Source organism: Delphinus delphis, chromosome 19 (assembly GCF_949987515.2).
Source record: "Delphinus delphis chromosome 19, mDelDel1.2, whole genome shotgun sequence".
Classification (NCBI taxonomy): Eukaryota; Metazoa; Chordata; class Mammalia; order Artiodactyla; family Delphinidae; genus Delphinus; species Delphinus delphis.
This window is the reverse complement of record NC_082701.1, coordinates 48,702,317-48,728,801: the sequence shown is the minus strand read 5'-3', so window position 1 is coordinate 48,728,801 and position 26,485 is coordinate 48,702,317. Positions and strand designations below refer to the sequence as shown.

The window sequence follows — 26,485 nt, the reverse complement described above, 5'->3', positions numbered from 1 at the left end:
TGGTTTCTTTCTCTTAACATTAATGTTGAGAAACATTCATATTGTTGCATGTATTACTAGATTTTTTTGCTGAGTAGTGTTCATTGTATCTATATACTACAATTTGTTTATTCACCCATTGATGGAGTTGTTTCCAAATTTTTATCGTTACGAATATAGCTACTATAAACATTTGTGTACAAGTCTTTGTGTGAATACATATTTTTATTCCTCTTAAGTAAATATCTAAGAGTGGGATTTCTGGTTCATATGGTAAGTGTATGGTTAACTTGATTTAAAAAAAAAACAAAAAAACTACCAAATTACTTTCCAGAGTGACTGCACCATTTTGCATTCCCACCAGCAATGGATGAAAGCTCCAGTTGCTCTATATTCTTGACAACACTTAGTATCGTCAGTTTTAAAAAATTTTAGCCACTCTAGGGTATGTGTATGTGGGTTTGTTGGTTTTTTTTTTTTCTAATGTGTCAGTACTTTTAATGTTGTGTACACCAAATTATAGTAAATAGATGACTATAAACAAGAAGAAGTCCCTCTGTTTTCATGAATAGCACACTGCGTTACAGGAAATTGAGTTTATATTTCACCAAGTGTGGTTCTCCCATTAGTTCACTTTGTGATGTGTCATTAAAAATATCTTCAAATCCAATAGGCTCGTCATTATTCCTCAAATATCCAGTGAAAGGTTTGAGCTTGGAAGAAATGGAAGATGCTGCATTGCTTTGCATTCCATTTGTAAATTTAGTGGAGCAAATAGACCCCAGAGTTTCTCAGTGTAGAAAAATTCATTTTGTCTTGGTTGAGCTGGAAATTTTATTTCTGACAGTTTAAGAGGATGACTGGGAAAACGTTCATTTTTCACACAAGAAAAAAACCTTTTCACAGAAGATCATGGCTTTCAAAATGTCCACTTGCTGAAAGTTCAGTAACTGGAATACTGTCCTTTAGCTGAGATCCAAGCCCAAGTCACCCTGCACACAGCCTCTCAGCACCATTACTGTCAGCCGGCCCTGCTGCTCACTTCCATTTCATGTGGTTTTAATTTGCATTTCCCTAAGGTCTAATAATGCTGAACATCATTTTATTTGCTTATTTTCCATTCATATATCTTCTTTGGTGAAGTGTCTATTCACATCTTTTGCCCATTAAAAAAAGTAAGCTGTTTTTATTGAGTTTTAAGAATTCCTTGTACATTCTAGATACAGGTACTTTACTGGATAAATGTATTTTGCAAATATGGCTTGCCATTTCATTTTTCTTAATGATATCTTTTGAAGATCAGAATTTTTTATTTTTGATAAAGTTCTATTTATCATTTTGCTTTTGTTTCCTATCTAAGTAGTACTTGCCAAGGGGGTGGCCTGGTGGTTAGGATTCCAGGCTTTCACTGCTGTGTTCCAGGTTCAATCCCTGGTTGGGGAACTGAGATCCTGCAAGCCATGCAGCACGGCCAAAAAAAAAAAAAAAAGGATCACAAAGATTTTTGTCCTATGTTTTTTTCTAGAAGTGTTATAGTCTTAGCTCTTATAATTAGGTCTATGATTAATTTTGAATTAATTTGGAGGTATGGTGTGAGGTACAGATCAAGGTTCATTTTATTTTTGCATATAGGTATCCAGTTATTCCAGCACCATTTGTAGCAAAGACAATCCCTTTCACACTTTCCAGCCTTTGTTGAAAATCAATTTGCTACGGACTCGGACTCGGGTCCTTGGACTCTTTAATCAATAGAAATTGAAAAGAGGCCAGATGAGAAATTCAGGCTTCATCAGGAGGGAGCGAAAACAAGCAACAGATGCCCTTGCTTACTCCTGGAGGAGCCGCGAGCTGGCTCCTTAAATTGGATAACAATAGGGGTGGGTCCATGGGTTGGGCAGGAGGTGTAGCTTAGGTGGTCCACCAACCCCTTTGTGGTGCTGTATGCAGGGATCATGCGTAGTACCCTGCTTTTCTCCCAGCACCTCAGAAGTGGCAGTTGGTTTGTGGCCTCTTTGTATCTTATTGTTCATAATTCGCCCCAACTGCACATGCATGAACTTATTTTTAGTCCCTTATAGTTGCTTTGTATTCGGTTGCTCCAGGAGAGGAGGTGAGATTTGTCCAGCTGCAAGTGCAAGCACTCCAGTAAAGGGTCCCAGGTCCCATGTCCCAGCCTTGACTCTGTGTGTGTGAGCCTACTTATGGACTTTCTATTCTGTGCCATTGATGTCTCTGTACCCTTATACTGAGCTATCTTGATAACGGTAGCTCTCAAAATTGGGTAGTTTGAGTCCTCTAATATATTTCTTCTTTTTAAAACATTTTTTGGCTAAATTTTAGAATTATCTCATCAATTTTCAAGAAAGAAAGCATGCAGGAATTTTGACTGGGATAGTTATACTCTACAGATCCATTTGGGGTGAATCAACAATAATACTGTCTTATGATTCATCAACTTGGTATATCTCTCTGTTTATTTAGAACTTTTTAAATTTATCTCAGCAATATTTTGTAATTTTCTATGTTTGGTATATATTTTGTTAAATATATTCTTAAGTGTTTTGAGTTTTCCTCTATTGTGTAGGGTATTGCATTGTCTGCTATTGTAAATACTATATAAATGATATTTTAAAAATTCAATGTCCCACTAATGTCTCACTAATATAAAGAAATACAGTTGCGTTTTGTATATTAACCTTGATCCTTTGATCCTGAGACCTTGCTAAATTCATTTAGTTGTTACAGTAGTATTTTGGTAGATTGCTTAAGATTTTCTACCTGGACAATCATGTTTTGTGAACAAAGACTTTTACTTTTTCTTATCCAATCTGTATGCCTTTTCTTTCCCTTGCCTTATTGCACTGGCTAAGACTTCCAGTACAGTTTTGAATAGAAGAGGTGAGACAGATATCTGAAATTGGGGGAGGAAAAAAATCAGATATCCTGATTTTTTTCTCCCCTAATCTTAGGGGAAAAGCATTCAGCCTTTTATATTAAGTATAATGTTAGTTGTAGGCTTATCTTGACTGTCCTCTGTAAGGCTGAGGAAGTTCCTTTCTGTTCCTAGTTTGCTGAGGTGGTTTTTTTTCCCCCTAAATCATTAGTGCATGTTGCATATTGTCAAATGTTCTTTCTGCGTCTTTTGAGAGTATCCTGTAGTTCTTATTTGCACTGTTAATTTGGATTATATTGATTAATTTTCAAATGTTAAACCAAGCTTGCACTCCTGGGATAAACCCCTTATGGTCATGATGCCTTATTTTGTTATATATTACTGAATTTGATTTGCTAAAATCCTGTTAAGGATTTTGTATCTATGTGCATAAGGGATATTGTTCTGTAGTTTTGTTGTAATGTTCTTAGCTGGTTTTGGTATCAGGAAAAACCAGGCCAGGAGCTGGCCTCATAGAGTGAGTTGGGAAGTATTTCCTTCTCTACAGATTTCTGGAAGAATCTGTGCACAATTTTTAGTATTTCTTTCTTAACTGTTTGGTAGAATTCATCTGTGAAGTCATTTGTGCCTTGAGTTTTTTGTTTCTGTTTTTTTTTTGGAAAGGTTAGCTATTCTTTTTGAGTGAACTTTGATAGCATGTGTCTTTCAAAGAAGGTATACAATTTATACAAGTTTATTGGCATGAAGTATTTCATAATATTCCCTTATTATCCTTTTGATGTCTGTAGGATCTGTAGAAATGTCCTCTTTTCATTCCTGATAATTTGTGTCTTCCCTCCTTTTCCTTTTTCCTGATCAATCTGCCTATATTCCCCCACCTGCACCCCATTTTATAGATAATTCAAAGAATCAGCTTTTGAATTCATTTCTGACATAACTGACTTTATTGTTGTTATGTTTTCTACTTAAATTCTGCTTGTTATATTATTTTCTTCTTATTTCACACTTTACTTTTTCCCATTTATCGTCCTTTTGTGACTTCTTTGGATCAATCAAATATTTCTTATGATTCCATTTTATCCCCTTTGTTAGTTTATTGGCTATAGCTTGCTGTTACTGGTTGGTTTCAGGTTTATAGGTTACGGTGATGTTATACCATCTCATGTATAGCATAAGAACCTTACAATAGTACATCCAAATCTGTGAACTGGAGCAACTGTAGAGTTCACCTAATTTTTCCCCATCTTTCAGAGATCACTGTCCTTTGTTGCCTGAAATCAAGTGTCTTGAAAATTGTTATTTCATATATTTTGTCTGTTCTTAGATTGTTTCAGTAAGAGGGTAAATCCAATCCTCATTATTCCATCTTGGTTAGAAGTCGAATCTTTTCGGCAGCTTTTAAGATTTTCTTTTTATCATTGGTATTAGCAATCTGATTGCGATGTGCCTTGGTGTGGTTTTCTTTGTTTCTTTGCTTGGGTTTCATTGAGATTCTTGGATCTATGGGTTTATAGTCTTCATCTAATTTGGAAAATTTTAAGCCACGATTTCTTCAAATATTTGTTCTGGGGACTTCCCTGGTGGCCCAGTGGCTAAGACTCCGCACTCCCAATGCAGGGGGCCTGGGTTCAATCCCTGGTCAGGGAACTAGATCCCACATGCCGCAACTAAGAATTCACATACCACAACTAAAGATCCCACCTGCCACAACTAAAAGATCCCACATGCCGCAACTAAGACCTGGCGCAGCCAAATAAATAAACAAACAAACAAATACTTGTTCTGTTCCCCCATTTTCTCCTCTTCTTCTGGGATTCCAGTTTGTAATTGGAGTATGTTAGATTGCTTGATATTGTCCTACAGCCCACCACGACTCTGCTGACTTCTTTTTCAGTGTCTTTTCTCGTAGTGCTTTATCTTGGGTAGCTTATATTGCAATTTCTTCAAGGAAACTGATCTCTTCTGTAATATTTCATCTGCTCTTAAGCCCATCTAGTGTATATTTCATTTTGGATATTGTGTATTTAAGCTTTAGAAGTTCCATTTTGGTCTCTTTTTTTTTTTTTTTTTTTTTTTTGCGGTACGCGGGCCTCATCACTGTTGTGGCCTCTCCCGTTGCAAGAGAACAGGTTCCGGACGCGCAGGCTCAGCAGCCATGGCTCACGGGCCCAGCCGCTCCGCGGCATGTGGGATCTTCACGGACCGGGGCACGAACCCATGTCCCTGCCTCGGCAGGCGGACTCTCAACCACCGCGCCACCAGGGATGCCCTGGTTTCTTTTAGATATCTTTTATTTCTGTCCCTATCATGGCCAGAATTTCCTTGATTATATTTTAAGATTTAAAATAGCTGTTTTAGCAGAAACTAACATACATTGTAAAGCAATTATACTCTCATAAAGCTGTTTCAAAAAATAAAAATAAATAAAATAAAATAGCTGTTTTAAAGTCTTTATCTATTAATTCCATAATCTCTGTCATCTCTGGGTCTGTTTCTTATTATTCGTTTTTCTCCTAGGTACGGGTCAGAATTTTCTGTTTCGTTACATATGTCTTGTAATTTTCTAATGGGTGCTGACTATTGTGGATTTTATCTTCTTGAATCTTACGTGCTGTGTTTTATTGTTTTCCTTTAAAGAGTGCTGGGTGTTGTTCTGGCATACGGTTAACTCACCTGTGACTCAGGTTGTCCTTTCAGGCTTCTTTTTATACTTTGTTATGGCAGGAAGCCTTTATTTTGGGACTAATTAGCCCTACTACTAATGCATCATCCTTATTCCCCTCCCCACCAGCTTTACTGACGTATAGTTGACGAATTAAATTGTAATATATTTAAAGTGTACAACATTATTTGATATACATAGACATTGTGACAGGATTCCCACAGTCAAGCGAATTAACACATCCTTCACCGCACATAGTTACCTTTGTTGGGGGTGGGGGGGAAGCTTAAGGTCTGCTGAGAGAGTAACTATACAATAGTGTGTTATCGGCTGTAGTCACCATGCTGTGCATTAGATCCTCAGAACTCATCCATCTTACAACTGAAAGTTTGTACCCTTTTACCAACCTCTCCCCATCCCCCCCTCTCTCCAGCCCCTGGCAACCACCACTGTATTCTGTTTCTATGAGTTGGAGTTTTTTTTTTTTTAACGTGTAAGTGATATTATGCAGTACTTGTCTCTCTCTGTCTGGCTTATTTCACTTAGCTTAATGCCCTCCGGGTTCATCCATGAATCTGCAAATGACAGGATTTCCTTCCTTTCTTTTTTTTAAATAGATCTTTATTGGCGTGTCATTGCTTCACCATACTGTGTTAGTTTCTGTTGCACAACGAAGCGAATCAGCCACATGCGTACACATGTCCCCATATCCCCTCCCTCTTGAGCCTCCCTCCCATCCTCCCTATCCCACCCCTCGAGGTACTGAATAATATTCCATCGTGTGCGTGTGTACGCGCACATATGTGTGTGTGTGTGTAATTTTCTTTATCCATTCATCTGTCAGCAGACACCTAGGTTCTTTCTATATCTTTGCTATCGTGAATAATGCTACAACGAACATGGGAGTACAGTTATCTCTTAGAGACAGTGCTTTCATTTCCTTTGGATGTGAATCTCCCAGAAGTGAGATTGCTGGATCATATAGTAGTTCTATTTTTAATTTTTTGAGGAACCCCTGTACTGTTTTCCATAGTGACTGTACCAGTTTACATTCCCACCAACTGAGTGCTAGAATTCACTTTTCTCAACATCCTCATCAACATTGGTTATCTCATTTTTTTTTTTTTTTTTTAATGGCTGCATTGGGTCTTTGCTGCTGCGCGCTGGGCTTTTCTCTAGTTGCGGCGAGCAGGGGCTACTCTTTGTTGCGGTGCGCAGGCTTCTCATTGTGGTGGCTTCTCTTGTTGTGGAGCATGGGCTTTAGGCGCATGGGCTTCAGTAGTTGTGGCTCATGGGCTCTAGAGAGCAGGCTCAGTAGTTGCGGTGCACGGGCTTAGTTGCTCCGTGGCATGTGGGATCTTCCTGGACCAGGGGTCGAACCCATGTCCCCTGCATTGGCAGGCGGATTCTTAACCACTGTGCCACCAGGGAAGTCCCTCGTGTCTTTTTGATAATAAACATCCTAACAGGTGTGAAATGATATCTCATTGTGGTTTCGACTTGCATTTCTCTGATAATTAGTGATGTCAGTCATCTTTTCATATTGGCCATTTGTATATCTTCTTTGGAAAAATATCTATTCAGGTCCTTTGCCCATTTTATAATTGGGTTTTTTTTGCTCTTGCGTTGTATGCATTCCTTATCCTTTTTGGATATCAACCCCTTCGGATATGTGGTTTGCAAATATTTTCTCCCATTCCATGGGTTGCCTTTTCATTTTGTTGAAATGCATGACCCATCTGAAGACTCTACCCAATGCTTGGTATATTACGAGGCCTCTCCGTTCTGACTGGTGGAAACAGGGACTATTCCTACCCCTGTGTGAGCCCCAGAAATGTTTGGTCTACTCCTCTATGATGGTTCTTTCCCTTGCCTTGGGTAGTTTCCTCTCACACACAAGCACATCAGTTCTTAGCCCCAGTCCTCTGGGGATCCCAGTCCCCTAGCCTTAACCCAGGTGGAGGTCTGGGGCCCTGGGGGAAATGGCAGGGACCGGAGGGGAAATGGGGGGGTGGGACAGACACTAGGAAGCCCTGTGGAGGGTTGGAGAGACTGGGAGGATGGGTGAGGTTGAGGGACTGGGGGTCTGGGAAGGGATGGGGGAGCTGGGAAGAATTTGGAGGAATTGCGTGGTGATAGGACAGATGGGAAGGGAGGCAACCAGGGCTGGCCATCTTGATAAATCACAGCCCTTCCAAAAACAGACCCCTCTGGTCCCCCGCTCTGTGGCCACCTGCTGCAGCAGGCCCCATGCTCTGGCTGGGTCTGTGTGGTGGCAGCCGCTAGGAGTCTCCGCTGGCTGGACCTGGAGCTCCCTGGCTGCCAGGATGGGCCCTGTCCCCCCCCTGTGATCAGCATGCTCTCATCCTGCTTGGGGTAGGAAATGAAAGGGAGCCTGGGCGACCCTGCCTTTCCTCCTCACTGGGTCCGGGGGTGGCTGGAGGTGGCATTAAAACCGTGTTTGTGTTTTACTCATATCTGGCCAACCAAGGGTCTCAGTGTGAGGGCCCTTCTGGCAAGTGGGAAATACTGGAAAATAAATAAAGGTGCTCTGGTCCCACATGAGGAACTAGAAAATGAGTCTCTAAGCAGACGGACCAAACGGGGAGCGGGGGTCCTGGAGGGACTCTGGGAAATGGGAGGAAGTTGGTGGGGCTCAGGGCTGGCGGTATAAAAAGACTGAGTGTCTGGGAGGGTTAGGCAAGGACTAGGGGAGCTATGAAATAGAACTGGGGGTGATTTGGGGATTTGAGTTGCTAGGGAGAGACTGGGAATGGAAGGAACTAAGGAGGTGAGAGGAGCTGAGATTCCAAAAGGGGTAATAGGGGGCGTAGGAGGGAAGAGGTCAATTGGGAGAGCCTGGGAGAGGCCAGGAAGGCTGGGGGCTCACTGGAAGGATGCTAGGGCCTGGAAGAACCGTCAGTGACGTTCAGGGGCTGGGAGGCGCTAGAGGCTCTGGGAAGAAGAGAGAGGTGATATGAAGACGGGGGCCGGGGAAAAAGTGGGGGCTACAGGGCAACACGGGCGGGGCTGAGAGACTCTCTTTCACCCAGAGGTTAAAACTGCCTGCTGCGATTAATGGATTTCTCAACTTCTCCTTGTAGAGCTACCAGCTGTGGCATTCCCCACTTCAGGGCTGAGTTAGGCACATGCCTCACTGCAATCCCCACCTTCACGCTGGCCCTGTTGAAATCCACCTTCCACGTGGCAGTAAAGGAGACCAGGTCCTCCCCTTACTTGACACCTTCCAGAGCTCCCTCCCCTGTACCACTGCCCTCAAGGCCATCCCTCCTATGGACCCACCCCCTCACCGCTGCCTCCCTCTCCGTCCTCAAGCCTCTGCCCATCTTTCTGCTGTCCACCAGCCTCACCGTCCTCAAAGCATTTTAACGCTCCAGACTGGATCCAGGCTCGGGCTTCTTTGCTCCTGCTGCTGCTTCTGCCTGGAATGTTCTTTCCTATACAGGTCTTAGCCACCATCTTACTTTTCAGGTCTCAACACAAATTTCACCTTCTTTGGACAGGCCTTTTCAGACCCTCCTGGATAAAACAGCCCCCAGCTCACTACAGTCGCTCATGGACCACAGGGTTCATCTTCCTCATGGCACTGACCAGCACCTGCTGTCACGTGACTGCACCATTTGTCTGCATATTGAGTCCCTCCACTAGAATATAAGCCTCTGGAGGGCAGACTGCTGTCTTGTTCACTGCTGTATTCCCCACGCCTGGAGCCATACCTAGAAGACAGTGAGGTTTCAATAAGTGACCATTGGTTGACTACTGATGGACACATGCGTTCACACTCACGTTCATAGCAGCGTTATTCACAATAGCCACGGGGCAGAAGCAGCCCATGTCCATGGATGGAGGATGGATAAACAAGATGTGGTACGTACATACAGTGGAATATTATTTGGCCTTAAAAAGGAAGGAAATTCTGACATACACTGTCAGAATGTGGATGAAACTTGAGGACATTATGCTAAGTAAAATATGCCAGTCACAAAAAGACAAATACTGTACGATTCCACTTTCATAAGGTACTTAGAGCAATCAGGTTCTGAGACAGAAAATAGAATGGTGGTTTCCAGAGGCTAGAGGGAGGGGGACATGGGGATTTATTGTTTAATGGGTACAGAGTTTCGGTTTTGCAAGAGGAAAGAGTTTGAAGATGGATGGTGGTGGTGATTGCACGATAATGTGAATGTCCTTAACACCACTGAACTGTACACTTAGAAATGGTTAAGGTGGTAATTTTTTTTTTTTTGCGGTACGCGGGCCTCTCACTGTTGTGGCCTCTCCCGTTGCGGAGCACAGGCTCCGGACGCGCAGGCTCAGCGGCCATGGCTCACGGGCCCAGCCGCTCCGCGGCATGTGGGATCTTCCCGGACCGGGTCACGAACCCACGTCCCCTGCAGCGGCAGGGCGGACTCTCAACCACTGCGCCACCAGGGAAGCCCTGAGGTGGTAAATTTTGTTATGTGTTTTGTACCACAGTAAAACAAGAACACGATTGACGCACTCATGGCTGCTGAATCCTGTTAGCGGATTGTTCATTTCATCAGTATGAAATATCCACCTTAATCTTAATGCCTTTTGTTCTGAATTCTGTGTTGTCTGACCTCACTATTGCCACAACAGCTTTCCTCTTTCTTTTGTTCTTGCCTGGGAAGGATATTTTTGTCCATCGTTCCTATGTCAGTATTTCCATATTATAGTTGCTTTTTAGCAACAAGTTTGCTCTTGTTAGTAGAATATGATTGGATTTTATCCATTCTGAAAGGCTTCGTTTTCTTAATAGGTAAATTTAAGTCACTTAAATGCATTGTGATGGGTATATTTGGACTTACTTTGACATCTTATTTTGTATCTTCTATTTACCATGTTTTTTTCCCTTTTCTTTTTCTAATTTTAGTTTTTATTTCCATTAGTTATACATGCACATAAAGAATGAGGTCATTTCCTTCAATGTTTGTTTAGAAAAAGATGTTTGTTGGGTTACGGGTTTTTTTTTTGGCAATCACTTTCTTATTTCCTCTGGAGTTGATTTTTGAAATATTTACTCCTACACAGTAGAAATCTTTCATTTTATAAAGTCCACAATATTACTTTTTTCTTTTGTGGATTGGCTTTTTGTGTTGTGTATTAAAACTCAAAACTCATGATCTACAGACCAAACCCAAGGTCATGTAGATTTTCTATGTTGATCTCTATCATTTTGATAGTTTCGCATTTCAAATGTCTGTTAATGAATTTGATTGAATTTGGTGTAAAAAATAAAGTAAAATATTTACTCCTGTATTTCTAAACGACATGTTTGTGTTACTACTTCCTGATTATCAAACTATCTTGCAGCTTCATCCTGTCCTCCATATTTTGCTCTGGCATACAATGGAATATCATTCAGCCATGAAAAGGAATGAAGGACCACAATGCATGTTGCATGGTTGGACCTTGGAAACATGCCAAATGGAAGAAGCCAGTCACGTAAGACCACGTGTTCTATGATTCCATGTATATGAAATATACAGAATGGGCAAATCCAGAGAGACAGAAAGTAGGTTAGTGGTGGAATTGGGGAATGGCTGCTAGCGGGTACAGGATTTCTGCTTGGAGTGATGAAAATGTTTTGGAACTAGATAGTGGTCATGGTTGCACACCTTTGTGGATATATGAAAAACCACTGACTTTACATCTGCAAAATTTACTTAATGGCTGTAAACTATCTCAGTAAAAAAGCAATCTGCATCTCTATGATCCTTCTGAAGAAGACAAGAACCTTAGTGTCTTAGCTCAGAGTCCTACTGAAAGCAAAACTTGTGATAAGGACTCTTGCGTTAGAAGGTTGATCTGGGAATCACGGCAGGAAGCTGGAGAGAGAGACCGGGAGAGTGAGGGATGGAGAAAGCACCACTATGAGTGTGATACTGAGGTCTCTGCAGTGGGCAATTTGGGCTCAGTTCCAGTGGGGACCTTCTGAGGAGCCTGTAGAAAGCCTCTCAAAATTGTCCACATGAAGAGCTAGCGGGAGAAGCATTTATCCGTCAGCTCCCATGCCCCCAGGTTGAGGGCCGCCTCTGGAGGCGTTAACTCCAGAAGCCCTGGAGCGAAAACTGAGCCTGTCATCCAGAGCCCCCCAGGAAGAGTTGGTTGCAGCTTTAGCTGAAATCAGAGGAGCGGCAGGGAGGATGTGAGTGAGGACGCCAGCAGCACCTGATACATGGAAATCTTTTTTTTTTTTTAACTGAAGTATTGTTTATTTACAATGCTGTGGTAGTTTCAGGTGCACAGCAAAATGATTCAGTTGTGTATATATATAAATGTTCACATTAGTTTCCCTTATAGGTTATTACAAAATATTGAGTATGGTTCCCTGTGCTATATAGTAGGTCCTTGTTGGTTGTCTGTTTTATGTATAGTAGCATGTATATGTTAATCCCAACCTCCTAATTTATCCCTCCCCCACCTTTCCCCTTTGGTAACCATAAGTTTGCTTTCTGTGTCTGTGGGTCTATTTCTGTTTTGTAAATAAGTTCATTTGGGATACATGATACTCATGACTGCTCTCCATACTCTTCCCTTCCAGCTCCCATGTTCTTGTGATCTGAAATGTTAGGACCAGGAACTAAACATAATAACATTAATGATAGTTATTTAGATTTGCCAATATATTTAGCTGATTTATTTGCTCACTCTTTCTTTTTTTTTTTTTTTTTTTTTGCGGTCCGCGGCCCTCTCACTGTTGTGGCCTCTCCCGTCGCGGAGCACAGGCTCCGGACGCGCAGGCTCAGTGGCCATGGCTCACGGACCCAGCCGCTCCGCGGCATGTGGGATCCTCCCGGACCGGGACACGAACCCGTGTCCCCTGCATCGGCAGGTGGACTCTCAACCACTGCGCCACCAGGGAAGCCCTTCTCACTCTTTCTTATTCCAACCCACTGCTTCTTTCCAAGTTCATTTTTCCATTTAAGTGATGTCTGAAAATGTACTTAATCTGCCATTACTCTTAAACGATAGTATTGCCGTGTTCACAACTCTAGGTACAGCTTTGTTGTCCTTTACTCCTTTGAAAATATTTTATCGTCTTCTGGCTTCTAGTACTGTTGATGAAGACTCTGGTGTCATATTCTTATTCCTTGTTTTCTGGTACTAGGATTTTTTTGTCTTGATCCTTGATGTTCTGAAGTTTTACTAAAATGTGAAACTAGTATAGATTTTTTTGTTTTTTGTTCACCGTGCTTAGGATGTGCTAAGAGTTTTCCCAGTCTAAGGATTTATGGATTTTTTTTTTCATTTCTGGAAAGTCCTCAGCCATGACCTCTTTAGCAATTCTCTCCATCACTCTTTCTATATATCTGTTCCGGATACATCTGTTTCTATTCTCCTCGTGTCTAATTTTTTTCTTTCATATTTTCCACCTCTCGATCTCTTAGTCATATGTTCTTGGAGATTTCCTCAACTCGAAACTTCTAATTCATTATGTCTCTCTCCAGCTCTATTCAGTTAAGATATTCAGCTCACCTTTTCAGTTTTTTATTATCTGTAATTTTAATTTCCCATGTTTGTAATGGATTCTGTCATCTGTCCTACTCTTATTTCACGACCTCCTTTTGTTGTTTTGTGGTTGCGGTTTCTTTGAGGACCTTAAAGATACCTACTTTAAAGGCTTTTCAGATTGCTCTAAAACTTTGTTTTCTCAGCTATCAGTTCTTCCACTTGCCAAGTGTGTTGGCTTCCTCAGTGCTCTGTGATTCTTGGTTGTGAGGTTATCTGGAGGTTCTGCAAAACCCAAGGCCATCTGCTAGTGGCCTCAGCTTGGTCTGTATCTGGCTGGGCTCCAGACCAGGGTTTTCTCAGAAGTATCCACTGTGGGCCTCCAACCTCATGTGGATGACACATTTCTGGGACAGTCCCTTGAAGCCTAGTGGCTCTGCTGAGGGCCCAACCACAGGTATGTGGCTTCAGTTTTTGCCACGACCTTGAAGTGTGGACAGAGCTGCTCTGGTTTATCATCACAACTGGCACCACAGATCCTGACACCAGCCAGGCTTAGGTCCCAGCCTGGCTTAGCATTTACACCATGGCCCACACCCTACAGCCCTGCTCTCTTCCCAGCCCCTGGGGACTGCCAGCTTCAGCCCCTTCTCTCCCTGCGGCCTCCTGTCTTCTTTCTTTTACGGAGTAGTCTCCGTTTCTTGTCTACAGACACGTCCCCCTCATTAATTTTTAACAATCTCACGTCTACGTGTCTGGAGCAGAAGGAGATGGTTTCCACCGTCTTCAACCAGAAGCAATGGCGACTTCTCCACATGTCATACAGCTGCTATTAATGACATGTGGTTCCACAAGCAGATCTGTAGAAATGCACACACCCAGAGCTATATGTTTTTCCTGTACTTGAATTAACAACTACTCACATCAAGATTGTTTGGACCTGCTGGTGACCAGGGTCTGGCTCAGCCTGGGGCAACAGGATAAAGGTGAAAGCAACATATAATTTTTATTGAGAGTCAAGTTTGAAGCATGCATGCATATTTATTAATTTTATTAATTTTATGTAACAGATAGGTAGACAGACAGACAGATAGGGCACTTACTGTGTGCCAGACACAGGGCGTTTATTTGTAAGGGCCTTACAGACATGAACTAATTGAATGCTTCTTAACAATCCCAGAACACAGATACTATTTTTATAATCCCCATTTTACAGATAGGAAAACTGAGGTCCAAAGATGAGTGAGCCATGACTGAGATGCAGAGTCCTATACTCTGAGCCACTCCCCTATGCTGTGTGTGTGTGTGACACCAGCTTGCACATGGGAGTGGGGGCTAGGAAGTCAAACTCTGGCTGTGGTATGACTTTCCACAACTAGGCGTGGAATGAGGAAGAGGGACAGAGGAGTGGCAGACTCAGGGATCTGGCCCACTGACACAGCCTCCCGCCCCAGACCAGCTCTGCCCACTTCTTCTCTGTCTGCTCATGTGGCCGTGGGGCTGACCTAGGTCTGGCTCAGACAACAGCAGCTGAGGGTACCAGGGAGGCCTAGCTGCAGCAGGGGCACTGGGTTCTGTTCTCTCCCATCCTCTCCCAGCCCAGTCCCAGCAACAGGAAAAATCTGTTCACTGCAGACCGAAGGGCTAACACACCACTCCATAGTTCCACTTCATGTCCAGGGAACAGAGAGATGGAAAAAGACACAGGAGCAAGGACTGAGGGGAGAACAAAAAATACAGAGAAACACAGAAATACGGAGAGTCTAGACAGAAAGGTGCAAAGACAGAAACAGACGCAGATGCTGGGAGACAGAGAAACATATGTTTCAGACACCTGGAGGGTGTCTGAGATGGGAGCTGCTGGGAGATGGGGTGGGGATGAGTCAGAACTGATGTGTGTGGAGGGGTGGCAATACAGGGAGCCGAGCCCCTGAGGCCCTGAGGGGCTTGGGGTCCTTGGGGATTCTGGAACAGAAGGGCCTAGAGCCAGGGGTTCCCGACCTACCGGTGCGGCCCTTCATCCGAGAGTGGGGCTGGGGCTGGAGTAGGTGTGTGGAAGCGTTTCCAGCCTCCTCCCTGGGCTGCTAACCTGGTGTCTGTGGAGCTGGGGACAAATGCCCTGCCTCTCAGTGTCCTCCTCAACAGCACCAGCTGGTCCAACCCCCCACCCCGGGCCAGTGTCAGGTTCCGGGCTGTTCCCTGGGGGGAACTTTGATCTGGAAAGAATGAGAGTGACCGAGCTGGCTGCTGCCCAGGGCCGAGCAGTGTCACTGAGACCTGGCCTGGGCTGTCCCTGTCACCTTCCTGCCCACTGGGACACCAGGCAGTCCCTCCAGGGCTCAGGAGACACAGAAGGGATCTTTCCTGCTTTCTTTGCCCGCTGGTTCTCTTCATCTCCATTTGCTGTTCAATCACTAGTTCCTGAGCTCACGCATCCAGTGCCCCTCGCTGTCACTCACTCATTCAACAGGCCTTGGCTGTGGAGCTGCGGGCTGGGCGATGGGGCAGAGGGCTGAGTGAGGTGGGGCCCTGACCTTTCAGGATCCCCAAACCGAGATCACTGCTCAAGAGAGACACAAGCCACACATTGGAGGAGGGAGCCAGGGCGGGAGAGGAGGGATGTATTCCAGTGGGCAGTGTGGGGCAGGGAGGAGAGACGGGGAGTGCTGCAGGCTTCCCAGAGGAGGTGGCATTTTAACTGGGCTCTGAAGGTCTAAAGAAGGAGTGGGGAGGTTGTCAGACAGGATGCCAAGTGGAAAGGATGCTTCAGACAGCGGGACCAGTGCAGCCACAATGGCAGAAATGTGAGAGTTTGTGCATTTTGCTGGAAGGGCCTTGAATGGCACCCTAAGCCATTCATTTGTTGGCGGAGCAGATCCATGGGCCAGAGGGACCGTTTTGTTAGAGGAAGGAGACTCTGGGGGCTTCCAAGGGAGGCGACAGCCTGGTGGGCCCTCGTGTTGGCCTCCGCACTCCAGGCCTTCCCAAGGATGGCTCGTGCCCTTGTACACCTCCCTTATCCGCCCCAGCCCCAAGGAGTCTCCAGGACACTTCTGAGGAAGCCCAGCTTGTCTGTGGACTGCAAAGGACTCCAGAGGGGCCCTGGCCCGGGTCCTAGCCCAGCCTCCTGCCGTGGCCTGGCCTCCCCAGCCCCCCTGCTCACTCTGAGTGACATGGCCTTTTGCTGGGCTGAAAGCGGACCCTGCCCAGCCTGGGGAAGGCCCAGTGATCTCTAGCCCTGGAGCTCTGGCTCCCCTTCTCCTGGAGGCCACTGAGCCAGGCCCTATAAATAGCCCGGGCAGGGGGAGGGGGAGGGGAGCGGGCCAGGCAGGGCTGGAGGGGGCAGGCTTTGGGTGGGCAGGCACGGAGGCGCGGGGAGAAGGGAGAAAAAGCCCAGAGTTCGAGCGAGGCCCCGTTCTGTCCCTGACAAAGACGGCTCGCCCCTCTGGGTCTCAGGGTCCTCTGGGCCGGGGCAGCCAGGCTGGCAGAGCACAGAGCGCGCACAGGCAGGGACTGTTGTTCTAAGAGGTCAGGAGAGACCCCTCCTCCTTCCTGGGTGGCTTTTCAGAGGCACAAGGGGCAGGATATTAGCTGTGAGGGGCCCCAGGCTGGGCCTGTCCTGCCCCAGGGACCACTTCCCCAGTCCCCGGTGGCACAGGACAAGCTATGGTGAGGTGCCGGCTCTTCCAGCACCTCGTTTTCCCCTCTTGGCGCTGCAGATCCCAGGGTGGGGGCAGGGAGCTGGGGTGAGTCAGCGGAGACCTTTCCGGGCCCTGAGGGGGAGGCTCCTGGAAATGGAAAATGTGAGCCCACAGCCTTATCTGGGCTGGAAGCAGCTGTCTCCACCCCACACTCTCTGCAGCCCCTGCCTTTGCCGGAAGAGGCAGGCGTCTCCACCCAGGCTTGTGTGCTGTTTTTTCTTTTCTCTCTGTGTAGCCTGGCTTTCAACAGAGACCCGTGGGAGATGCTCCTCCGCTGGGACCAAGAGGGCACCGTGTTGGTCCGGGAGGGCGGGAAGCTCCACCCTTTTACCCCCTTCCCCCATCAAGACCACCCTTAGAATCTTCTATGCAAGTCTCTGCAGAGCACCCAGGATCCATACCTTCTAGAGACAGACTTCCAGGTCTGGTTAAAGAAGCAGCGAGAAATAGGGCACGTGACACGTGTGATCAAACTCACACGATATACACACAAACATCTGATATACGTGAGCATAGGTAGACACTCGACCTACACATACAGGCATGTGCGCATCCTGTGTTGACACATGTACCGCAAGCATGCATACATGTGTGTCTAGAAACACATTCACCACTTAGGAGCAAATGCATAAAAATCCCTCCTAGCACCACGGGTGCTGGAAAATGTGCCCACACCACATACACGTGCAGGTGAGTGTGCAGGTGAGTGTGCAGGTGAGTGTGCAGGTGAGCGTGCAGGTACTGTAGACTCTGTGCCTTCCACATCTTCCCTCTACACCAACACACCCACACAGGTGTTGTGCACGCAAGCCTGATACGTGCACAGACGCATCCTCAGATACACGGGAGAAAGAGGAACATTACAAATTTGCACGTGTGTCCGGCAGCGTGTCCCTGGGATGGAGTTTAAAGGAGGGTTCGGTAGCGGGGAGTTGGAGTGACCCAGAGGGCAGAGGTCTCTTCTGTCCTCCCTCCCAGGGACCTCAGTTTCCAGGATCGGCCCCAGTGGCTCCGATTCAGGCAGGCAGAGCTGTGGGGCAGGGGGCAGAGCCTCTGTGCCCCTCTCCTGGGTCCTGGCTGGAGATGAGGCCCGGGGCCCCCAAGACTGGCCCACCCCGGGCTCCTGCACAGCCTGTACCACGCTCCTGCTTCCCTGCTTAGCACTCCCCTTGGCTCCTGAACCCAGCAACCCGTCAGGAAAAGATAAACGCAAGCCCTGTGTCCACACCCCTATGGGTCTCATAACAAGGCAATGGTTTCCAGGGCAGAGGCTGGATTTCAGGATTTGGGAGGAGGAGCCGGGGATGGTATGCTTGCCAGGAGGGAGGGGTCCAGTCCTGGAGTGTATTTCTCCGTTGGGTCCCTGTTAGCCTACTCCCTGTGGGTGCCTGCAGCTGGGGACCCTGAGGAGTGTGGTGCGGCTGCCTTCACACACCTTCCCAGTTACAAAGCCAGACTGCCAGGCCCATTAGCCCGTCCCAGCAGGCTGAGGGCTACATGGAGGCCATGGCAGGGCCAGTCGGGGTCTGACAGACAATGGGTCTGGCCTGCCCCATGACTTTGCAACCTGAGCCCTTCCTGGCAGAGGGGCTTGGAGGGGTGAGATGACCAGTGAGGTCGGCAGCTGCCTTTGACTCAGTGCAAAGGCTGATGTGACCTTGGAGACAGGCCCTGTGTAGTACCTGTGAGCCCCCTCTAATGCCTCCTCTCTGTGACCCATCTTACTGAGTCCATCCATCCACTAGTCCTGTTGGTTCCACTGGCTCTCCAATGAGTCCCCTTTCCCAGGCATTCAATCACACAGTGTTTATGGAGTACTTTCTAAAGCCAGTTGCCTCCCCAGTTGTGGGAATGGATGCACAGCAGAGACAGACCCTGCTCCCTGAGGATGCGCTCCGACACGTGCACGCAAGCGTATGTACGTACCTCACCCATGCACGGGGACCAGGGTGCAGAGGGTGAGGAGCGGTCCCAGGTAGGTGGGCCCAGGGCGGCAGAGGACTGCACCAGCCCACTTCTTAAGTCCTTTCCCCTCCCCGTAAGCCCTATGTGTGTTCTCAGAACGTCAGGAGTCTGGGGAGCGGATGGGACCTTCAGGGCTGAGGGCTGGAGGCGGGTGGGTATATGGAGAGGGGCTGGACTGGAGGTGGAGGAGGGGAAGTCATCAGTATGGGTGTGTGTGGGGGGGTGACACCACCCAGAAAGGGTCTGCGGCTGAAAGGGGGACAGGCCCAGCTCAGAGCCCCGGGGACCACAGTTAAGGGATGAATGAAAGCACAGTCACTCAGGAAGGTCACCGGGGAGGAGAAGCGGAGGAGGCAGGAGGGGAGGCAGGAGGGATGGTCCTCAGGGGCTCCTGCCAGAGGGCCATCAGGGTGGTTCTGGAGAGCTCCGAGGAGCCATTCCAGGGGATTGGAGCCTCTGGGCAACCTGGGAACAGGAGGCACTGCCCAGACTTGGCTGGATTGGACTGTTGCCTCCAAGGGGTGCTGGGAGCAGAGCCAGGGCCCTGGGTTCCAGTCCTGTCTTTGCATCCCTTGCTGTGTGACCTGGGGCCTGTCCCTGGCCCTCCTGGGGCCTCAGTTTCCCCACTTAGGTCCCTGGCTTCATGGTTTAGGCTTGCCTGGGATTTGATTTCAGGAGGTGAGTGGCAGGGGACACAGGAAGGCTCGTCCCGAATCCTGCCCCCAGCCCAGCACCAGAGCAGATCAAGGGACCAGCAGACAGTGGACGGGTCAGAACCAGGGGAGGGGGAGCTGGAAGGGCAGGTGCCAGAGACCCCAGGACTTGGCAGAAGGTCGTCCTTGCTAGCCTGCTGACATCAGGGCTGGTGAATGTGGAGGGAGGTCAGCTGGGTCCATCAGCCCTTACCTCCCCCCCGCCTCCCCGGTCTGGTACTGGGCAGGAGCTGAGCCGGGGGAGGGTGAGAGGAGGGGCCTTGAGGGGGCAGCAGAGAGGAGCCCCTGGGGCCTGGGATGAGCATCACCCTCTGAGCTGAACTGGCAGGGAGCCAGCCCTTGGGTGGCGCTGGTCTTCAGTGCCCCCCTCCCCGCCCCAGAATCGGCGCCTCCTCCCTCCCTTCTCCTCTCCCTGACCCCCTGCCCCTCTTCCTCCCACTCCTGGTTCATCTCTCCTCTCCTAGGCTCATCTCCAGTTACTGACTCAGTGGTCTTACTGCCGAGGGAGAGGGGCCAAGGGAGATGGTTTGCTTCTTGTACTGTCTGCCCAGAACCCACCGTGAGCCCCATCAGGAGAGGGGCCAAGGGAGATGGTTTGCTTCTTGTACTGTCTGCCCAGAACCCACCGTGAGCCCCATCAGGAGAGGGGCCAAGGGAGATGGTTTGCTTCTTGTACTGTCTGCCCAGAACCCACCGTGAGCCCCATCTCTGCCCTTGACAGAGTTCCTACTGCAGCCGCAGATGGAGCCCTGCCCAGCCCCCGAGCAGCCCTACCCAGATGTTGTCACAGTGGATCAGGAGATAACCCAGCTGAGGTGGGAGAGTGTGGATGGATCCTGGGCAGCCAGGCTCTAGATTCTATCACCCATTAGGGGTCCCACTCTAGAGACCTGGCCAGCCTTCCTTCTCCTGGAGGCTGGGAGAGAAGGCTGGACCCCTGCCCCCCACCACCACCACCCTCACCTATGCTGCCGGTCCAGGCACAGGCCCAGATGCACATCCACTGTAGGGCCAGGGACCAAGCTGTCCAGCCCCTCCCAGACTTCCCCACCTGGTCCTTCCTCAGGTCCTGCAAAAGAAGAGGCTGGGCTTTTCTGCCTGAGAGCTGGGTCTCTGAACTCCAGGCTCCCGGGCTCAGACCTGGAGGGGCTCTGAGTGTTACTCGGGGCAGAAGCTGCAGCAGCAGCCTCTCTCCTAGTCTCTATCAAAGATTCTACCCCGAGAAAGAATGCAGGGAGCAATCTGGCTCACCCTGTCCACACAGCTACTTGGAACACACACACACACACACACACACACACACACACACACACACACACACACACACACACACACACACACACACACCATGAACGCCTTTTGGCACTTGACTTTCTCATGAAATAATTGCTGGAAGGCTCCTTGGATTAGGTAACCCAGCGTTCCTTCCTGTCCCCACGGTGGAGGGGGGAAAGGGGGAACCAGCGTTCAGCATCTGTTAGGCTGATCCAGTTCCTTTGGGGCAGAGCAGGCCAGTCCAGGAGGTCTGTGGCTGCAAACATCTTTGGAAGCCTAGTGTGATGGGAACAAGCCTTTCGGACCTCTAGTTCCCCAGTCATCTGGCTCTGCCTGCCAGCCACCGGGCCTCCTCCAGGTGGGCCATGCCTGGGAAGGAGAAGGCTAATCAGGAAAGATTTGTTTTGCACAAAGAAGGATGGGATGTTCCCATTTTTATTTTAAATCAATTTTACAATATATTTGGGAACGTACAGCATCTTTGCCCATCATCCTATCATTCTGAAGCAACAGCTGTTTTCACTCCTCCCTTTCTTGGGATGGTTGGGGGATGGGGGGTATGGAAGGGAGGAATATCTGGGTTCAGGCATGAAAGGAGTGTTGAGAGGGAGTCGAGGTGGGAGCCCCGGCCTGTGGATAGAGGCCAGGGACCAAGGCTCTGATGGAGGGAGAGGGTGATTAATTCCAAGGTCGCCGATCCTAGGATTTGGATATTGGGCCCTAAGCACGCTCTCTCCTCTGTCTCTAACCTCAGTCACTCATGGATCCCCTAGCAGGGGCCCCTCAGTGAGCCCTGAGCCCCTATGACCACCAGCAATAAGGATGCAAAGATCTTGCTACACAGAGTGGGTCTGGGAGGGGAGAGCACATAATTGCAGAGTCAGGGAGGGACCTCACCACCTGTCTCCTCCCTTAGGTCTTATAACAGGTGCAAGAAATTCCAGGCAAAGATCCCACAGGTGAGTATGTGTTTGTGAGGGCCGTGTGCACGGCGTAGAGTGGGCAGTGACGGGCACAGGGTGAGGGTCGGGGTTCTGGGAATTACTGCTGTGGCTCTCAGGTCTCCCTGAGCAGTGAGGGGGTCCCTACCCCCAGTAGGACCTGGGCCCTGCGAGTGAGACCCCCGATGGAACGCATAACCCACGTCCGCGGTCTCCGAGGTCAAGTCCACTTGGGGATCGAGGCCTTCTTCAGGTGGCCCGCAGCCCCTCCCCCAGGCCGCACGCCGCTCCTCCAGGGTCAAGGGGGGCTCGGCCTCCGCACTCCCTGTGCAGCTCCGCACCGCGGAAGAGGAGAGGCGGAGTGAGCGCTTCTCCTCCGGCGCCACCGGGGAACCCCCCCCCCTCCCCCACTTCACTGCATCCCTCGGGTCGACTGGACAGGGGCTGTCCCCCCGAGCCGCCTGGCCCCGCCCCCGCGGCCCCGCCCCCGCGCGGCGCCCAGTCCCCCGGCTCGCGGGGCCCGCCCCGCCCCCTGCCCGCCCCTCCCACCAACCCTCGGGCGAACCCGGCTGCGGGCGTCCAGTTGCCGCCCGGAGCTGCGGAGGTCGACTGCTCGCCCGGCTAGGCCCGATCTCCCTCACACGTAAGCGCTCTGCCCCGCCATGGAGCCGGCCCCCGACGCCGAGGAGGCGCGCACGGTGCGCGAGGCGCTGGGCCGCTACGAGGCGGCGCTGGAGGGCGCGGTGCGCGCGCTGCACGAGGACATGCAGGGGCTGCAGCGCGGCGTGGAGCAGCGCGTGGCCGAGGCGCTGCACCTGGCCGGACCGCTGGCGCGCACGGTGACCGAGCTGCAGCGCGACAACCAGCGGCTGCAGGCGCAGCTCGAGCGCTTGACGCGCCAGGTGGAGGCGCTTGGCTTGACGACCGGGCTGGCCCCCGCGCCCGGCACGCCCAGCCCTCCGCCCGCGCCTGGCGTCCCGGACCGCGCGCCCCGTCTGGGCACCGCGCGCTTTGCCAGCCACGCCACCTTCTCGCTGTCCGGCCGAGGCCAGGTGAGCCTCGGGGAGCGCCGGCGCCTGTGCGCGTGCGCTAGGGGAGGAGGGCTCCGCGACCCCCGCCGCGCCTATAGGTCCCGAGTGCGTGCGCCTGCGGGACTGGGCGCTGCCCTGCCACCCGCCGCTGCGACTCCGTCGTGGGGGTCCGGCCACCATCCTGCGAAGCACCGGCTTAGTCTACCCGCTGCACCTGTCTTGGGCCCCCTCCCTTCTTTGCAGCCGGGCCCTGTTCGCCCCGAGTTCTGTCCCCCTCTCTCTGCTGTCCCGTGGCACTAAGGGCTTGGGCGCTGTTTAACACCGCCCGGGGCCCGGCCGGCGTGTTGGGGTGGTCAGCAACCCACCCCACCCCCCACTCCCACACCTCCATTGACGCGCCCCCTGCGATGCCGCTTCACTGAGGCCTGACGGTTCAGGTTATTGATTAACCCAGATTGAGAACTCAAGCCCGGGTGTGTGTTGGGGGCAGGAGGACGCCGTCTGCTGGGGCGCAGCCGGGGCAGCGGCGTTTGGGAACTCGCAGGAGGTAAATCCTCACCTTGAAGGGAGAGACGGGGTGGCGGTGGGGGCCAGGGGGAACCAGTCGTGAGCAGTCTAGATTTCCGGGGTCAATGACCGGCCAGAGGCCCACACGGCGTGGGTGTGGGGCGGAGGTCTCTCCCCTGAGCCTGGGGCCTCCTGGAGCGGCGGGTAAGAAGGTTCCCGTGGTGTGTGCAGTGGCCCTTAGGTGGGATTTCCCACCCTGCCTGGCGTGTGCTCCGGGGTTGGGGTGCCAGGGTCTGGGTAGTGTGCACCTGCAGTCCCTCCTTGGTTCAATCCATCACACCTTCAGATCTCTTGTGTGGGTTGGGCTGCACCTCCAGGGGCCAGGAGGAGGGGGATCAGATTAGCCCCTGCCCCTGGAGGTCCCAGCCAGGGTGGGCGATGGCCCCAGACCGAGCAGTACCGACATCGCGGGCAGCCAGAGCAGATGTTCTGCTCCAAACACGATTGTCCCGATCCGGTGGGTGTCTCAGGCTGGCTTTGTGCTGGAGGCCAAGGACCTGCTGCTGCTTGTGCAGGGGGCGGTGTGTGGGGCTGTGTCTGCCGCCTCAGAGAGGCTGGAAGGACTCACCGGCCAGAGGAGAGCCTGGTGGGTATGAGAGCAGAGGGAGGAGTTGTGAAGGCCCCTGGATGCTGGGCCGGGGAGTTGGGCTCTGCCTTGGGGGGCTGGGGTGAGAGGTTCTTAAACATGCTGGTGGCAGAGCTCCTGGGTGTCCCGGTGCTCCGTGTGAAGTGGCTAGAAATGGATACACTTAATTCTGTCCTATAAGCATGACCACTGTTTGGCCATGGTATAAGATCACCACTGTGAGCTCACACGCACCTAATAAACTGTGTCATGGGCTGCTTCTGAGATTTTATTTTAACACACATTTGCTACTTGTCTGCTCGTGGAAGCAGCTGTCCAAGTTTTCGAAAAATGCTTTCAGAGTCATGTAAATAGGTACATGAATTCACGCAAATATGTGAGAGGAATCTCTCCAGTCATCTAAGTTTTCTCAGTGGGGAATTAGTCACGTGGGGTGGGCTAGTCCTCTTGGCTATGGAGCTGGTGGGCGCGGGGCACCGGGCAGGGGAGGGACAGGGTCCTCCTTGTATCCAGCAAGGTCCCTCATGGATGGATGGCAGGTTGGAGGGTGGCTGGAGACAGGATAACTTAAATGTGGTGGTCCAAGGAGAGGACAGCCAGAGCTTGGGGAGCCCTGCTGGGGGACTCCTGAGTCACACATCTGGTGGAGATGCTGGGTTCCATTTGGGTTGTGCTGAGGGTGTGAGGCTGTGGGACATCCAGGCGAAGGTGTCCCAGAGCAGGCGGAGTCACAGATCCGGTCGAGGCCGGAGGTCAGGGGGACATTGGGGCAGAACTGGTGGTTGAAGCCCTAGAATGGGTGAGGTCTTCAGGGCAGCCATGCAGAAGGAGAGGGTGAGGCCAGAGCCCTGGGCAGAGTCCAGGGAGCTGCCAGGGGTCTGGGAGGCCCTGGAAAGCCCATTCTTAGACATGGAGAGAGGGAAGTCCTCCTGGAAGAAGAGGTTGGGGGTCAGCAGGGATGCTGCCCCTCGTTGAGGGATGAGGATGGAGACACAGTTGAGGAGTAGGTTCTGGACTTCAAAAAAGCCTGAAAGGGGCTTCTCTGGTGGCGCAGTGGTTGAGAGTCTGCCTGCCGATGCAGGGGACATGGGTTCGTGCCCCGGTCCGGGAGGATCCCACATGCCGCGGAGCGGCTGGGCCCGTGAGCCATGGCCGCTGAGCCTGCGCGTCCGGAACCTGTTCTCTTGCAATGGGAGAGGCCACAACAGTGAGAGGCCCGCGTACCGCAAAAAAAAAAAAAAAAAAAGTGAAGGGAGGTGGAACAGCCAGCAGAGTTGAGCGCTGCGGGTAGAGGATGGTCGAGGCCTCCTGTGGGATCAGAGGCTCCCTGGGCCCGAGGCAGCTTCTCCCTGCCCTACCAGAGGCGCTGGTCCCCACTCCTCTTGCAGCCCACCTCTCTCTCGCCCACCCGGGCTCCGAGCCAGTTTCTGGCAGGGAGGGTGCTGTGCAGAGTCATCCACACGTGCTTGTTCATGGGCTGTTACTGGCAGCTTGTGAGCGGACACTTGGTCGTGAACAAGGAATCGGGGCTCCAGGGTGAGACTGGAAAGTGTCAGCTGGGCGCCGGGGCTGTCTGGCCTCTCATACTCCCATATTCCCACGTGTGTGTTGCCGGGGGTCGGGGGGGGGCAGGGTGGTCTGGGTAGGAGGGTCTCACCCGCGCACGAGAGCCAGTGGTGGCAGTCGTCAGGCAGTGCGGAGGCCGGTGTTCCACTGCCCCTCTGTAACAGGCAATGAAATGTAGAGACCCTTGGTTGAGACCCTTTTGCTTCCTGCGGTTTCAAACCAGGGACTGCAGGGGTGGGAGGTAGGTCATATTCAGCATATACTTATGCCCTGAACTCAATGCAGGGTTGATCTAGTAATCCAGTTCTGAGCGCACAAACCTTGACCTTGCTAGGTAGTGAGTAGCCAGGGAGGCTCTGGGAGGAGGGAGAGGGCAGGGCAGCAGGGTGGGAATAATCAGGAGGACTCCCTGTAGGAAGCCTGAGACCCTGCAGCAAATAGGAACTGCTTTGGGCACATTTGCTGTGAGGCCTTAGGGACATCTCCCAGCTGGACCTCAGGCTCCTTGCATCCAAGGGGGATTGGCCCATCCCTGTCTGGCCCCTGTGCCGAGTGGGCTGCGTAGTTATAACAGTGACATCAACCCGATCGGTTCGTAAGAGTGTCCACGGAGCCACAGCTGTGGTCCGGCTAGTGGAGGGTAGCCTGAGGCCAGGCCTGGCCCGGGAGGCTGTGCCAGGGTTGGTCCCTGGAAATGTCCTCAGCTGAGCTGGAGCCACCGGGTCCCCACGTGAGACAGCCAGGAGCAGCATCGAGGTCCGGCGTGAAAGAAACCAGACTTGCCTTATCTGCCTTCCTTTCCCAGACACACTGTGTGATAAGAGAGTTAAATGCTTTGGGTAGAAGTTTGAATTGAGTCTTTAAAACTGTGGTGTGAGAGAGGAGGACGGAGCAGCCGTGTTAGGGGCTCAGGATGGGGGTTCTGGCGGCTTGTGGGCTGTGCTAGGCACGCAGACGTGCTCCCCTGCCCAGGCGCATGAGCCCACGTGGGGTCAGGCAGCCCCAAGAGTGCCTGAACTATTATTCCTGGCCTCACAACAGTGTTTAAACACTTCCCCAGGGAGAGGGTCCCTGAAATAAGACTCAGCACCCCCCGCCTCTCCCCCGAACAT

The 26,485-nt window shown here is 50.7% G+C and overlaps 1 protein-coding gene and 1 pseudogene across 2 annotated transcripts in view; one reads left to right on the top strand and one right to left on the bottom strand.

The window, feature by feature from the left end:
• Positions 1–476: 476 nt before the first annotated feature.
• On the bottom strand, positions 477–957 carry LOC132414541 (proteasome maturation protein pseudogene; annotated as a pseudogene).
• A 9,967-nt stretch (positions 958–10,924) lies between these two features.
• The window catches only part of SMTNL2 (smoothelin like 2), a 30,867-nt gene continuing 15,306 nt past the window's right edge, over positions 10,925–26,485 (top strand). Inside the window, exons 1-2 of one of the 2 annotated variants that reach the window (XM_059996691.1) lie at positions 10,925–11,021; positions 21,599–21,641. In XM_059996691.1, the coding sequence (XP_059852674.1) occupies positions 10,954–11,021; positions 21,599–21,641 (111 nt within the window). In that variant the 5' untranslated portion in view covers positions 10,925–10,953. Of the gene's footprint in view, positions 11,022–21,598; positions 21,642–22,285; positions 22,676–26,485 lie in introns of those variants that run through there. The other variant, XM_059996690.1, reaches the window with a different exon arrangement.